This window comes from Ziziphus jujuba, chromosome 1 (genome assembly GCF_031755915.1).
Source record: "Ziziphus jujuba cultivar Dongzao chromosome 1, ASM3175591v1".
NCBI lineage: Eukaryota > Viridiplantae > Streptophyta > Magnoliopsida > Rosales > Rhamnaceae > Ziziphus > Ziziphus jujuba.
The window spans coordinates 588,007-604,806 of NC_083379.1; the positions used below are offsets into that span (position 1 = coordinate 588,007).

Below are 16,800 nucleotides of genomic sequence, written 5' to 3' on the forward strand. Positions count from 1 at the left end.
TGTTTCATTATATAAATTTTTTTAGGATTGATTATTTGAAAATCTTTATAATTTAAGGCAATTTTTATTTATTTATTTATTTAGTTTTACTTTGTGTAAAAATTTCTAACATCATGAGTTACCATAATATTTTAAATTAATATATTAATATTTATTGGAGGTTGGAACTTGCAAACTATTTTATTTTATTTCCTCGTCTATGCATATACCATTCTTTTTGAGAGTTACAGAAGTTTTTAGAAATTGAAAATTCAGTCCAGGTATTCTATTCGAGAATTCTTTGACAACCACTTTTTATTTGAATTCATGTTTTATTCTTTAATTTATTGGTTCCATCTTCATGACATTCTTTTGCTCTCTTGTAATATCTCATCATAATGTAAATGCATGCAAGAAATAAAAATTATTTCTTAACAAAAATATATATATATATATATATATATATATATATATGTATTTTTTTTTCAGTTCCTTTTCAATAGTTCATAAAGGGCAATTATCAAATAAGCTATGGTGGTTGTGGTTCTGATACAATATAATTAGCTAGAAGTAAATCTTGTATAGCGCTTAGACATTACTCTATCTCCAACCCTTGATACTACTGCTCGTCTCACAAAGTGCTTAACCGACCCATATTTACACCATAATTAGTTTATCACTTTGTATCCAAACTAAATTTTCAATGGAGCTTCATTTATATTCTATATCATATGAATAGCTAACCCGTACCTTAAAAAAAAAAATAAAAAATAAAAATAAAAATCAACCAACATAATGTCACCAGTAATCCCTACAAGAACAAGAGCCATTTCTAAAATGGTGGAACCGACTGCGATCTCTCACAATAATCTCCCTGGAATACACCTTTGATATGAGTTTAAATGCAACATGACAATCTGTGCAGACTCTCAAGTTCTTCAAAATCCTAATCGGGGTCCCTGGTGCTGTATTGACAAGCATAAAAGCAATAGCAATTTTCTCACTGTGATAGGACAGAGCAATCTCCTTCTCCTCCTCCTCTATGTCTGCTAGGATATTTGCTGTGTTAGGCACATAACCTTCCAATCTCAACAATTTTGTGATTTCTGCTAGCATTGCATATAATTCCTCACTTTCTTGATGAGATCTGTCACCCATGATAAATTCATAAACACGATTGCCCAACTCTACAAGACTATATCCTGGACTTTTCCTCACACCTTCACTAAGCATCGTCTTTCTCACCTTTTGGACATCTGACCAACGATGCTCTGAAGCATATAGATTGGAGAGAAGCACGTAATCCCCACTATGTCCGGGGCCTAATTGTTCGAGTCGGGCTCTTGCTACCTCCCCAAGAGCCAAATGCCCATGTATTATACATGCTCCCAGTAAGGTCCTCCAAATAACAGCATTGGGCTGCAATGGCATGCTTTGGATATATTCATATGCTTCTGTCACCAACCCTGCCCTACCCAACAAATCAATCATGCAACCATGGTGTTCTATTTTGGGCACAATACCCCACTTCTCTTCCATCCTTCTAAAATAATTGAACCCTTCATCCACCATTCCACAGTGGCTGCAGGCATACAGGACCCCAACAAAAGTTATATCACTAGGCACCAATCTCTTTCTCTCCAACTCCTTGAAAAGCTCGAGTGCTTCTTCACCAAACCCATTAACAGCCAAGCCAACAAGTAAAGAAGTCCAAGAAACCACATTCCTTTCTTCCATCTCATTAAACACTTGTTGAGCGTCTCTAATGCTCCCACACTTGGCATAGAGGTCCAGAAGAGCATTATTAGCATGTAAGTTTGAAATGAAGCCAACCTTCAACATATACACATGGGCTCTCCTCCCCAACGCCAAAGCTCCAAGCTCAGCACAAGCAGACAACAAACTAACCATTGTGAAACCATCAGGGTCTACATCCTCAAAACTCATATTCCTAAATAGTATCAGAGCCTCATTGGGCCTCCCATTCAGAGCAAATCCATTAATCACACAATTCCATGCCACAAGATCTCTCTCGGGCATTAAATCAAACATTTTGTGCGCCCTCTCAGCATGCCCACAGGCAGCATACATATGAACCAAAGAGTTCTGGACAAAGACCAGAGACTCAAACCCATTTCTTATAGCAATTGAATGAATCTTTTGACCCTGCCAAACATCTGTCAACTTAGCTATAGCCTTCAAAAGAAAAGGATAAGTGTGCGAATCAGGTTGAACGGAAGCCAAATGCATGTGGTGATGAAGTTGAATAGCTGGGCTCGTGTTCTCGCTCTCAGCATAGCCTCTAATCATTGTGTTCCACGTGAATATATTGGGGCTTCTTATTTGGGAAAAGACGAGGTGTGCATAGGACATAGGGGCAGAGAGGGAGACAATGGCCAAGATAAGGTGTTTGCCCATATCCGGGTCGGTGAGTGGGACACAATGTCTGATAGAGAAGGCATGAATTTGCATGAGTTTGAACTTGGAGGAGGCGCAGAATTGCACAAGAGCAATGCATCTTCTGATAATGTGGTTTTCCGGGAAAGCTAGACTTGATGAGACGCGATGAATAAGAGATGGGTTGAGGAGGAATGGGTATTGCTTTGACTTGGAGAGCATCTGATCATGATCCTTAAAAGAGGAATAAAAACAAGGCTTCAGCTTCCTAAATTCCTACTGTCGCTGGTCACAAGTCACAACACCAGAAATGGACCGCCAAAAGAAAAAGAAGCAAATTGGGAGGAGAAATTTGTTTAGTATGTATCCACCTAATGACCTTGTTTGATACCACCCCCAACAAATGCTAGTTTTATGCATCTTGGTAACGCCAATTTATAAGTGTGCAGTCCTTCTGATCCTGCAATCTACAGTTTCATCATATTATATGCTTTGCAAGTTGGTACATGTGTTCTGTATATATATCCTTTAGTCTATACTATAAGCGAGAAGGGCTCCCAAGTTTTGGTCATGTTTTACTATTTAAAATGATTCCAAAATGACTACTTTTCATGCGTTTTGGCTTTTTTTTTCTTTGTTTTTTACTTTTTTTTTTTTTTACAATTTCATTTATCCAAATCTATCCTTTTTTTGTTTCATTTTACAATAGTATGCCAAGGATAAAAACATCGTTAAAAGCCTATACATAATAGTTTTCTTTTCTTTGTTTTTTACTTTTTTTTTTTTTTTACAATTTCATTTATCCAAATCTATCCTTTTTTTGTTTCATTTTACAATAGTATGCCAAGGATAAAAACATCGTTAAAAGCCTATACATAATAGTTTTCTTTTCTTTGTTTTTTACTTTTTTTTTTTTTTTTTACAATTTCATTTATCCAAATCTATCCTTTTTTTGTTTCATTTTACAATAGTATGCCAAGGATAAAAACATCGTTAAAAACCTATACATAATAGCCGATGTTTTTACATAAAAAAGTCAGATTTTTTCCTTTTTCAACGACTGAATTCCAAAAACCATCGCTAAAAATTTATTTTTTATTTTTTATTTTTTTATTTTTAGTTCTTGCTGCCAAAACGAGAACAAATTGAAGATCTAAGAAGAGAAAAAGAGTCAGCAATGGACAAATGAAAGAAAGGGATAGGATATGATTATTTTCAGGTAAATTATCACATTTAGTTATTTATTTATTTTGATATCTATTTGAAAATATTATGGATTTTTATTATAAATTATCTATTTTGAAAATAATAATTATAATAATTAGTATAAAACAATCTATGATTAATAACACTAACATTATTACATATCAATACACGTGCAAAGCACGTGGAATACTGATTTGATCCAATATGTATAAAAAAATAAATGTAAAATGAAGAAATAATTTATGTTTTAATGTGTATATAAATATGTGCATACAATATATATATATATATATATATATATGATTTTCAAAGTAAATTAAAAAAAATAAATTTATTAAATAAATTTCTGTTAGTTCGGCCAGACACAACTTAGCTCGGCCAGAAATATTAAATAAATTTCTGTTAAATGGGCTGGACTATTTTGTTAATAAATAATGGATTCGACTTACTCCAACTATTGATTTGCATTAGCCTTTTATCTTTTATCTATTACGTTAATTAAAATCCTTGAATGTTCCATCACATATTTGATTTTCAACAGTTGCCATACTGGTGAGATCCACATTTTATGCTTCTTTTTTTATTTTGCCATACAGGTGTCAGGGGTTGTGGTATGGCATGCATTATGGTTATGATGACTTATAGTATGGTAAGGATAGAGTTGGTGTACTTTATACAAAATTCTGGACTTCATTATTGTACTTCAGAAAAGACTTTGCCTTATCATGTAAGTAAAGATTTTGATTTATAATATTTTAAAGCCTATTTCCTTGGTTTTCAGTATTTAAATGCCATTGGCTTTTTTTCTTTTCTATTTTTTTTTTGTTTTTTTTGTTTTCAGCTTTTCTCTCCCCCTACTCTCTTTATCAGTGACGACAAAGAACCTGAGGATTGTGTTATTCACTACAAAATTGGTAACTTTAATTTTTTCCATTCCTTTGTCTTATTACTTAATTTCCTCGTGCATTTCAATTCTTTTGTGAGTTCATGAATTTCATTGTCCATGGATCTTTGCATTTTTCATTGCTTTTGTGTGCACATGCATATGATTTATATTTCAGTTTTTCACCCAATATCACATATTGATATATGAAAAACCAACATGTGTTTATGTTGGGAAAAAAAAAAAACAGAAAAAAAAAAACAGAAAAAAGAAAAAGTAGTAGGAGAGCATGCAATCGCACAAGAGATTGTGATGGTCATTGTTTTTTTTCTCTCAGTCTAAAAAATAAATAAATAGTCAATGACTATGTCATCTATAATTTGGTTTATTTGATTCATAATGATTTCATTTTATGTTTTTCTAAAATATAATATAGCAAAATGGTTAGAGAAGTAAAGCTAATCAAGGATATTCAAGCTCAACAAAGAGGTTGGACAGTAAAAGTGGTGGTTATTGAGAAAGCAATGCCACGAGTTTCTAAATCAAGTCCAAACAAATATCAAAGGTTAATCTTAGCTGATGAAGAAGTAAGTTTGTTTTGATAATATATTTATTTTGTATAATTTGTTTCATATATAACTCAATTTTAAGTCTCTTGTTTTTCTTATAAAGGGTAATAAGATCCAGGCCACAATATATGGTGGAGACATCCACATCTTCCGAGACACACTCATAATTGGGAAAAATTATTATATTTCTAATGCTTGGGTTAAAGAAATTGGTGCACAATATCAGATTGTTCAAAATAATTTGCAATGGACTATAAATGGTCGAACCATTGTGGAAGAAGTGACTGGAGATTCAGAGATAATTGTGCCTGCTATTTACAACTTTGTTCCATTCTCACGACTACACACTTATATTGATTCTCTATCCCACGTCGGTATGTTTGTCTATATAGTCAATTTGTTCAGCTATATTTTATAACTTTTCATTTATATTTAATTCATCATGTGGACAAATTTCTAATGATCTATAACATTTTAATTAACTTTTGAATTTGTTTATCATAAGATGTGATTGGAATAGCGATTGAAATCAAGCCAAAAAAGGAGATAATCACGAATGATGGCTTAGAGATTGTCCAAGAGATGACTTTGATGAATGATAAGTAAGTACTCCAAAAAAATAAAAATAATTATTAATTATTAAATAAGTTAATAAACATTTTTCTGAATTTTGATTTTAATTTTATGGACAGTATGGATACTGTGATGCTCACCATGTGGAACCAATTTGTGAACAATGAATGTACTCAAATTTTGAATATTATGAATAGAAAACCAATCATAATTGGATGTCGACTTAAAGTTAGCTCATATAATGGTATGTTTCCTTAATGACTACACTACAATTGATGTTATTTTTGAACAATTTTTATGTAATTAAAATAGTCAGCAATTTTCTAAATTAGTTTTTATTAATTCAATTTTTTACATGCATATTTGTATTATTTATATCATCATACAGGTATCTCGCTTTCAACCAAATCCTCCAGTTCATTTGTTATTGAACCGGAGATACCACAAGCAGCTGCTTTATCAATTTGGTAAACTAATATTGGAGTTTAAATTTAGAACAATTTTTCTTGTATAAAAAATAAAAATAGCAATAATTAATTTGAGCAATTACAGGTATAATGCTAATGCTGAAAAAGCCATGGACATAATATGTGGAAGGATTGGTCTTGAGACAAAGTCACTGTCTACACTTCCTTCTGCTGAGGACATCATTACCATTAAGATGATAGATAATCAACTTAATACGGTAAATTTCTTGACTATTATTTTGTTTATAATTATTAACAACTATAATATTAAGATATGTTTGTACTTTTCATTATGTAAACAGAGGAGAAGCTTTTGGATCAATGGTCACATCAAAGTGACAAATTTGATTCAACCTTTTTGGTACTTAAGCTGTGAAAAATGCACAAAAGCAACTAGATATGAATTTGAACAGAGGTTTAACTGCTTGTATTGCAGACATGATCAAGTTAAAGCTATGCCAAGGTATGCATACAAATATTTGTTGTTATTATTATTATTATTATTGTTATTATCGTCCAATTATGCAATCATCATTATATGATTGTAACTTACAACTACTGAGTTTTTTTCCCCATTAAAAACACACTAATTAATTATGCATGAAAAATTTATAATCAATGATATTATATTTTTCATCTCAGGTGTGAAACATAAGATAAAGCTTTGATCTAAATGAATAGGACAAGAATAAAACAGAAAAAAGATATGATTATACCTTGCACTGATCGATTTGTACATTTGTTGAGCCCCATAGCAATCACCCCATTCTACAACTTTTGCTCATTTGTCAATATGCTGCATTTAAAAGCAAAAATAGGCTACATTATGATTGAGGATCGTGCTTGCTAGCCAAAATAACAAGATTTGTTGCAAGAAAAACTCCACTGTCTTTTGAGTATTTTCGGATATTTAGTTGCCATAATAATTGAGATCCACAAAAATTAATAATTGAAATTAATCATCATTATTTGAAACTCAAAAATCAAACTTAAACAGAGATCGTGTTTAAGGATTGCAACACAAAACAAAGAAAAATAACAAAATGAGCCATCTTTTATGTTAAGCATGTTCATTAGGAATTTTTATTTATAGTTTAGTAAGCAAAATATAGAACTCCATAAATTTTTGTTCTCTAAATACTTAGCTTATCTTTGTCATATAGATTATTACTTCATCTACATTATTACTTCATCACCTTTTGTTGTAATCCATTAGGTTAATGCCTCAATCTTTGCCTCTACTCTCTCCACCCAGTGCCACTTCAATTTTGTATAATATGAAATACTTTATTCAATTATTGTATAAGACATTTCATATTATTTGTTTTATGATTAATTATAACCTCTAACTGGTAATTCTTCTTTTATTCAGGTGCCGAGTCATTGTTGATTTGATAGATGAGTCTTCATCATTGAATGCTACATTGTTCGAAAATCAAGCTGAAAATTTTCTTGGTTGCACTGCATATGAGTTGATGAATAAATCTGATGGGGTAATATAATTCTTTTCATATGTGTTTGTGGAAATGACTGGTTAGTTTTAACTTGTTCTTTGAAAAAACATATATAAATGATGTAAATGCTTATGTCAGTACTAATTGTGAATCTTTCTTTTTTTTAGGATTCTGTTAAAGATATTGAAAAAATTGCCACATTATCCAGTAGTCATAAGCTTCTAATTCAAGTTAAAGCATCTAAACATGAATATCGTGATATTACAAGATGGAAATACACAATCCTTTCTGTTTGTGATACTATTTCAAAAGAAATCAACACATTAACACAAACAGATACTTCAAATGATGCTGAAGTTAGTCAAGTTTTAGAAATTGTTGAAGAGCAAAGTGGAAAATCATTAGGCATAATTGAATTGAGAGGTATGAACATGTTTGATACATTATATCCTAAGTGAAATTACATGAGCTTTTATTTAATGTTCTAATGCATATATATTGCAACTTTCAAAATCAGATATATCTGGAAGTGTTGACAATGCTAAGATAGAGCAAATGAGCAATGAAGATAAAGTCCTAGCTGATTTGGTTTCAAAGCCTACTGCAAGAAACAATGCAACAAAGAAACTAAAGCTGATGATTTCCAAAAGTGCAGGTGAGGCAGATCCAATAGCGTTGAATCTTGAAAGTTCTCATTTACAATTTGGTGAAGGGAGTAGGAAGCAGTTTGCCGAGCTTAAAGACAATGCTTAATTCGTTATCATGGGAACCATCTTTTTGTTAATGTGGACATGATAGATTACTATCAGTTCATAAGTAGATTATTATCAGTCTTTTGTGAATTTATAGCATATTTAGACTATACTATGATAGTTACACTAATATTATTATTTTGTACATTGCAAGATGTAATAGAAATTGATTTAGGTATAACCTAATACATTTCTATTAAATCTTGCAATTTATCTTAGGAAGATAGCAATGATGCTAAGATAGATTCATCTATGACACAAGTATTTTATGACAACTTTTTGTTTAACGAAAGTAAAATAGTAATTATGAGTTTTTATGATTGTACTTATATTTCCTATGATCATTTTTTATTTTTTGTGTTTCTTTTAGTTAATATATAAATCCATGAATAAATTAAATTTCATGATAATGGACTAGAATCAAAATAAATTGTTTATGTTTTCATTAGTTTAAAATTAATTTATTCTCACTAAATATCTAAAACATCTCAATATTGATTGGTGTATAAAAAACAACTTAGCTCGGCCAGACACAACTTAGCTCGGCCAGACATAAGTTAGCTTGGCCAGACATAAGTTAGCTCGGCCAGACACAACTTAGCTCGGCCAGACACAACTTAGCTCGGCCAGACATCAGTTAGTTCGGCCAGACATCAGTTAGCTTGGCCAGACACAACTTAGCTCAGCCAGACAGAAGTTAGCTCGGCCAGACATCAGTTAGCTCGGCCAGACACAACTTAGCTCGGCCAGACATATGTTAGCTCGGCCACATACAACTTAGCTCGGCCAGACACAACTTAGCTCGGACAGACATCAGTTAGCTCAGCCAGACATCAGTTAGCTCGGCCAGACACAACTTAGCTCGGCCAGACATAAGTTAGCTCGGCCAGACACAACTTAGATCGGACAGACACAACTTAGCTCGGACAGACATCAGTTAGTTCGGCCAGACACAACTTAGCTCGACCAGACATCAATTAGCTCGGCCAGACACAACTTAGCTCGGACAGACACAACTTAGCTCGGATAGACATCAGTTAGCTCGGCCAAACATCAGTTAGCTCGGCCAGACATCAGTTAGCTCGGCCAGACACAACTTAGCTCGACCAGACATAAGTTAGCTCGGCCAGACACAACTTAGCTCGGCCAGACATCAGTTAGCTCGGCCAGACACAACTTAGCTCGACCAGACATAAGTTAGCTCGGCCAGACACAACTTAGCTCGGCCAGACATCAGTTAGCTCGGCCAGACACAACTTAGCTCGGCCAGACATCAGTTAGCTTGACCAGACACAACTTAGCTCGGCCAGACATAAGTTAGCTCGGACAGACACAACTTAGCTCGGCCAGACACAACTTAGCTCGGACAGACATCAGTTAGTTTGGCCAGACACAACTTAGCTCGCCCATACATCAGTTAGCTCGGCCAGACACAACTTAGCTCGGACAGACATCAGTTAGCTCGGCCAGACACAACTTAGCTCGGACAGACACAACTTAGCTCGGCTAGACACAACTTAGCTCGGACAGACATCAGTTAGTTCGGCCAGACACAGCTTAGCTCGGCCAGACACAACTTAGCTTGGACAGACATCAGTTAGTTTTGATCCAATATGTATCAAAAAATAAATGTAAAATGAAGAAATAATTTATGTTTTGATGTGTATATAAATATGTGCATACAATATATATATATATATATATATATATATATATATATGATTTTCAAAGTAAATTAAAAAAAATAAATATTTTTGTTGAATATTTTATCATATGTGAGATGTAGTAAATTTTTTCACTTTAAATATTAAATAAATTTCTGTTAAATGGACTGGATTTTTTTGTTAATAAATAATGGATTGGACTTACTCCAACTATTGCTTTGCATTGGCCTTTTATCTTTTATCTATTACGTTAATTAAAATCCTTGAATGTTCCATCACATATTTGATCTTCAACAGTTGCCATACTGGTGAGATCCACATTTTATGCTTCTTTTTTTATTTTGCCATACAGGTGTCAGGGGTTGTGGTGTGGCATGCATTATGGTTATGATGACTTACAGTATGGTAAGGATAGAGTTGGTGTATTTTATACAAAATTCTGGACTACATTATTGTACTTCAGAAAGGACTTTGACTTACCATGTAAGTAAAGATTTTGATTTATAATATTTTAAAGCCTATTTCCTTGGTTTTCAGTATTTAAATGCCATTGGCTTTTTTTCTTTTCTATTTTTTTTTTGTTTTCAGCTTTTCTCTCCCCCTACTCTCTTTATCAGTGACGACAAAGAACCTGAAGATTGTGTTATTCAGGTATTTATACATTTGGCCTCACTTTTTAGGTGTTTTTTTTTTTTTAAATAAAGAATTAGCAAGTGTGGTTTTCTTTAAATAAAAAATAGAAAATTTTTTTTCTTTGCTGATGTCTCTGTAAACATTTTGTTTTTTAGGTGTTCGTTGTTGCTATAGCTTAAATTTGGCCTCACTTTTGTTTATTAGAGTGTTTGGTAAGCTTGTATATATTTTCAGTTCTAATTTATCATTGATAGGTGAGAGTATGGAAAAACAAAAACAAGATCAACAAAAATATGATAGTATGTCAAATGCTAAAAGAGAAGAAAAAAATAAAAAACGAAGAGAGAAAAGGTTATTACGTAATGAATTACTAAACATAAATGTTAGACGAGATCGTTTATTTTTGAAAACTTCATTTGTTGAATGTCACAGTAATAACATTGGAAATACATCTGAAGCAATGATAGGTGTTGATGAAGGAAGAAGAAAAGAAGATAATTTAGGAATAGAAAACACATATTCTAAAAAGAGCAAGACAAATGGTATGCATATAAAAGATAATGATAATTTAGTAATAGTTAATAAGAAGGAAGAACAATTAAGAAAAAGAAGAGAAAGATATGCAAAAAAATCGAAAGGGAAAAAAAAACTAATTAATAAGCAACAACCAAAGAAGGAAATGCACATAATGAAGTGTTAAAAATTATATATTTAGGATCTTCATCAAATCAGGTTGGTATTAATGATGCAGAAAATTTACCCATTGGATATGTAACTAAGAGTGGCATAGTTAATGCACATTTGAAAAATCAAATTGAAAATGAGTCATTAATATCTAATAAAGGAACAAGTGTTTGTAAGAAAAGAAAGCAACGAAAAAACATTTTGAAAGAAATAGTTAGTAGTGTGCATGTTCTATCAAATCCTACATTTTGTAATCATTGCAATGCTAAAATATTACAATATGAACCCAAGGGATTTTGTTGTTCAAATGGAGAAGTTTTATTGGTTCATAATAAAATGCCTATTGAGTTGTATGAATTATTTACTTTAGATGCTGAAGAAGCAAAAGAATTTAGAAAATATGTTAGAACCTACAATAATACATTTGCTTTCACTTCTTTTGGTGTCAAATATGATAAACAACTTTGTATGAGAAATAAAGGTATTTACACTTTTCGTGTACAAGGACAGGTCTATCATTACATAAATGAATTGTTACCTATGGATAAGCAACCATCATATCTACAATTATATTTTTACGACACTGAACATGAGTTAGAAAATCGTCTTCGCTGTTCTAATTCAATGAATTTAATGTTGCTACAAAAAATAACCAATATTCTTTCTGTGAATCCTTATGTAAAGTTTTTTCGAAGCTTGAAAGATATTGAAAATTTACAAAATTATTCTATTCATATCAAATCTGATGTCGGATTAGATCAGAGAGTGTATAATCTTCCCACTGCATCTCAAGTAGCTGCTATATGGATAGAAGATATGAATTCTGAAAATAGAAATCATGAAATTGTTGTGTATAATCAAGCTGGATATAGTCATAAAATAGAATACTATTTTGGTTGTTATGATGCATTACAATATCCTTTGATATTTCCTTTTGGAGATGCTGATTGGCATCAAGGAATAAAAAAAATTAACAAAAAAAAAAGACAATCATATTGTGAAGGTCAATTTTTGACCAATGTGACTGAAATTGATTCTGTTGTAGACATGCTTGATAAGGAAACAGAAGGTGTATTTTTTTTTTTTTTTAAACAACAGAATTTATGTATGTATATATATTTTCAATTGTCCTGCTAACTTATCTTCTTTGCAATTTTTCTACAGTGATGGGAATGAAGAAGAAAAGAAATAGCATTTCATGTCGTGAGTATTATTCTTATAAGTTGCAAATTAGATCACTAAATGATTCGATGATTTTGCATATAGGACGTCTTTTGCGACAATTTGTTGTAGATATGTATGTAAAATTAGAAACTTCTAGGCTTGATTATTTTAGAAAAAATCAAACTGAAATTCGTGCTGAATTGTATCAAGGAATTATGGATAGTGTTGATGTTGGAGAAACTAGGGGCATAAAAGTTGGTCGAAGAATTATATTGCCTTCTACTTTTATCGGTGGTCCTAGAGATATGCGTAGAAGGTACATGGATGCAATGACTTTAGTTCAAATATTTGGAAAGCCAGATATTTTCCTTACTATGACATGCAATCCAAATTGGATAGAAATTAAACAAGAATTGATAAAAAATGAGGAAGCACAAAATAGACCAGATTTAGTTTCACGTGTGTTTAGAGCTAAATTAGAAGAGTTGAAGAAAGATCTTTTTAAAGATGAAATTTGTGGTCCAGTAGCTGCACATGTACATGTAATTGAATTTCAAAAAAGAGGTTTACCACATGCTCATATATTAATCATTTTAAAATCTAATTCAAAGTTACTATGTCCCGATATATTTGATAAGATTGTATGTGTTGAAATACCAAATAAGAATGATAATTTACATTTATTTTCTGCTGTAAAAAAACACATGATGCATGGACCTTGTGGAAAATTTAATCCTAAAAACATATGTATGAAAAAAGATGGTACTTCTAAAAATAAATTTCCTATGTCATTTACATCAAAAACTGTTTTAGGGAAAAATTCTTTTCCATTGTATAGAAGACGTGATGATGGTTGTAAAGTTAAGGTTAGAGGATCTGTTCTAGATAATCGATGGGTGGTTCCTTACAATTCTTATCTGCTTGCAAAGTTTGACTGTCACATAAATGTTGAAATATGTTCTACAATAAAGGCTGTTAAATATTTATATAAATATATATACAAAGGACATGATAAAGTTGCAATGAATATAAAGTCATTTAAAAATGATGAAGATATTGATGAAATACATATTTTTCAGTCTGCTAGATGGATATCACCGCCTGAAGCGATGTGGAGAATTTATGGCTTTTCTTTAAATGAAATGCATCCACATGTAATGACATTACAAATTCATTTGGAAAATAAGCAAATGATGAGTTTCAAGAATTCTGTTAATTTACAATCTATTGTGAATAATGATTTCTTTGCAAAAACTATGCTTACTGAATATTTTGTTATGAATCGTGTAAATGTAAACAGTAGACAATTATTATATAGGGAGTTTCCTGCACATTATGTTTGGTCCTCCCAATTTAAAACTTGGAATATACGCAAACGGTGTGATGTTGTTGGTAGAATTGTAAATGTGAATCCATTTGATCATGAGAGGTATTATCTAAGATTATTATTAAATCATGTTAGGGGAGCCACATCTTTTGATGATCTTAAATGTGTAAATGGTGTTCAATGCTTATCATATCGTGATGCAGCTTTGTTGCATGGTCGATTAGAATCTGATAATAGTTTTGAGTTATGCTTGGAAGAAGCATTTTTGTACCAAATGCCTTATAGTTTACGAAGGTTGTTTGCTACTTTATTAGTATATTGTAGTCCAAGTAATCCGAGAGATTTATGGATTAAATATGAGAAAGCATTATCTGATGATTTTAAATATTTAAATTATAGTGATAGAGTTAAAAGATCAAAAGTTTTAGGACATATTAACATTATCCTGGAATCAATGGGAAAAACTTTAGCTGATTATGATCTTTTGGAATTTGACATTGATGACAATGATATTCATGATGATAATAGAGAAATTAGTGAGGAATTATCGATTGTTATAAATGATGATGATATTGCATGTGCACAATCTTTAAATATTGAACAAAAATATGCATACGATCAAATATTAGATAAAGTGTTCTCTAAAGTACCTGGTTTGTTTTTCATTGATGGTCCTGGTGGAAGTGGAAAAACTTTCTTATATAAAACAATTCTTGCTGCTGTTAGATCAAAAGGTTTAATTGCCCTTGCTACAGCATCTTCAGGAGTTGCAGCTTCCATTTTGCCTGGTGGAAGAACAGCTCATTCCAGGTTTAAAATACCTTTAGTGATGGAAGAACATAATACATGTCATGTTAGTAAACAATCAGGATTAGTGAAACTTATGAAAGATGCAAGTTTAATAGTATGGGATGAAGCTCCGATGGTAGAAAAGGAAGCAATTTAATCATTAGATAAGATGTTACAAGATATAAATGAATGTGATTTGTTATTTGGTGGTAAAGTAGTTGTTTTTGGTGGGGATTTTAGACAAGTTCTTCCTGTAGTTCCAAAAGGTACTAGAGAAGAAGTTATAAATTCATCTTTAGTTAATTCATATTTATGGCCAAAATTACATAAAATAAAATTAAGTCAAAATATGCGAGCTCAATTTGATCCTTTATTTAGTCAATATTTGTTACGCATTGGTGATGGAGTTGAAGAATATATTCATGATGATTATATTAAATTGCCATGTCAAATGATTGTTCCAAATGTTGATAAAGAAGATGCATTGGATAACTTAATTAAACATGTATTTCTTGAAATTGAAAAGTATGCTGAAAACTTAGATTTTATGATAAATAGAGCTATTTTAACACCTAAAAATGATTATGTGGATCAAATTAATAATGTCTTAATAAATAGATTTGTAGGTGATACAATAACATATTATAGTTATGATGAATGTTTAGATAAAAGTCAACAAGATATTCATGAAGATTTCTTGAATATGTTAGTGCCTAATGGATTTCCTCCACATGAATTAAAATTAAAAGTAAATTGTCCAGTTATACTATTAAGGAATATTAATCCTTCTGAAGGGCTATGCAATGGAACAAGATTAATTTGTCGTAGATTTGATCAAAATGTGATAGATGCTGAAATTAGTGTTGGAGAATATCGAGGAAAAAGAGTTTTCTTACCTAGAATTCCATTTATGCCAATAGAGAATGTAAAAGATGTCTTACATTTTAAACGTAAACAATTTCCAATACGATTATGTTTTGCAATGACAATTAATAAAGCTCAAGGACAAACATTAGACTATGTTGGTGTATATTTACCGGAACCAGTTTTTTCTCATGGTCAGTTATATGTGGCTTTGTCTAGAGCAAAGATGGGACAATGTATAAAAATTTTGAATATTATGCCTTCAATAGATGAATTAGATTATACATTGACCAAAAATGTTGTATTTCATGAATTGTTGAGTTTAGTAAATTCTTCAAATAGGTAAGCTCAATGTATGTTACTTATATTATTGATGTTATTTTTATTTATTGATTTATTTTAAATTTTCTGGTCATTTTTTATATATTTGAAATCATACTTTGAACATATATGATTGTTTTGTTTTTTTAGGGATTGAGGTCAATTCCATTAGAACATATATGATACATCGGACATCCATACACTGGATATTTTATGATGCGATTTGGATATTAAATTTATGAAAAACTTGGGATAAAATGATTAATTTCTTTATGTTTGTTAATAATTTAAGATTAAATCCTTCTAAACAAATTGAAAAATGTTAATTAAAAAAACTAATTTAACAATTTTTTTATTCAAACTTTTCCATATTACTTAAAAGCTATTAAACATTCAAATTTTAATCCAAACCACGTGCATCGCACGTGGCCATACCTAGTCTATACTATAAGTCTATACTATAAAAGAGAAGAGAAGTGGTTTTTGGTTTTTTTACTGTTCATTTTGGTCCAAAACGGCACTCCTCCCATGTGTTTTGTTTTTGGTCCTTTTTTACATGTTTACTTCACCAATCAAATCAAACAAATCCATAAAAAGAATTCCTTCATGAAGATGATACTATGAAACTATCCGACATACCCAAGACTTCCAAATTCGCAAAGTTTGTTCCCCATCAAACACGCCCACTTCTCTAATCCCATCACAGCTAAATCATTCACCAGACATAATCTTTTTGAAAACATGACTGATTTTTTTACTGTTCATTTTTTTTCTCATATTGTTATTTATTTTAGTTAACTTTTTTTTTTTTTTTTGGGGAGATTAACTTGTATGGCTTTAGCTTGATTTCAATATTTACTCTTACAATTAAATTTGTTTAATTCAGATCAATAATGCCTATGTCATTTATTTTATTTACAATATTAAACATAATTACAAATAAAATGATAGTATTGTCTATTTCAAATTTTGTCTAATTTTGTCAAAATAAAAAGAAAGTGTGTAATTTTTACTTTTTGATATATGGAAAGGAATTTGAACTTTAATAACTTAGCAAGTTTTTGAGTTGCACTC

At 31.2% G+C, this 16,800-nt stretch overlaps 3 protein-coding genes and 1 long non-coding RNA gene across 4 annotated transcripts; 3 read left to right on the top strand and 1 right to left on the bottom strand.

The window, feature by feature from the left end:
• Positions 1-458: 458 nt before the first annotated feature.
• LOC107405887 (pentatricopeptide repeat-containing protein At4g21065) lies at positions 459-2,861 on the bottom strand. Its single transcript, XM_016012978.4, has one exon. The coding sequence runs from the start codon at positions 2,596-2,598 to the stop codon at positions 778-780; it is 1,821 nt and encodes a 606-aa protein (XP_015868464.3). The 5' UTR covers positions 2,599-2,861; the 3' UTR covers positions 459-777.
• A 1,214-nt stretch (positions 2,862-4,075) lies between these two features.
• On the top strand, positions 4,076-7,576 carry LOC112491409 (replication protein A 70 kDa DNA-binding subunit B-like). The gene is made up of 10 exons (XM_060820015.1): positions 4,076-4,309; positions 4,424-4,496; positions 4,902-5,052; positions 5,138-5,408; positions 5,540-5,636; positions 5,727-5,851; positions 5,996-6,074; positions 6,160-6,292; positions 6,377-6,537; positions 7,447-7,576. The coding sequence occupies exons 3-10, from the start codon at positions 4,906-4,908 to the stop codon at positions 7,574-7,576; spliced, it is 1,143 nt and encodes a 380-aa protein (XP_060675998.1). The 5' UTR covers positions 4,076-4,309; positions 4,424-4,496; positions 4,902-4,905.
• Positions 7,577-7,690: 114 nt separating this feature from the next.
• LOC125418828 (uncharacterized) lies at positions 7,691-8,605 on the top strand. Its single transcript, XR_007237848.2, has 2 exons — positions 7,691-7,951; positions 8,046-8,605. It is a non-coding gene; the product is annotated as an uncharacterized LOC125418828 (long non-coding RNA).
• A 3,822-nt stretch (positions 8,606-12,427) lies between these two features.
• On the top strand, positions 12,428-14,698 carry LOC125421033 (uncharacterized). The gene is made up of 2 exons (XM_060820021.1): positions 12,428-12,967; positions 13,505-14,698. The coding sequence occupies exons 1-2, from the start codon at positions 12,428-12,430 to the stop codon at positions 14,696-14,698; spliced, it is 1,734 nt and encodes a 577-aa protein (XP_060676004.1).
• Positions 14,699-16,800: the final 2,102 nt, after the last annotated feature.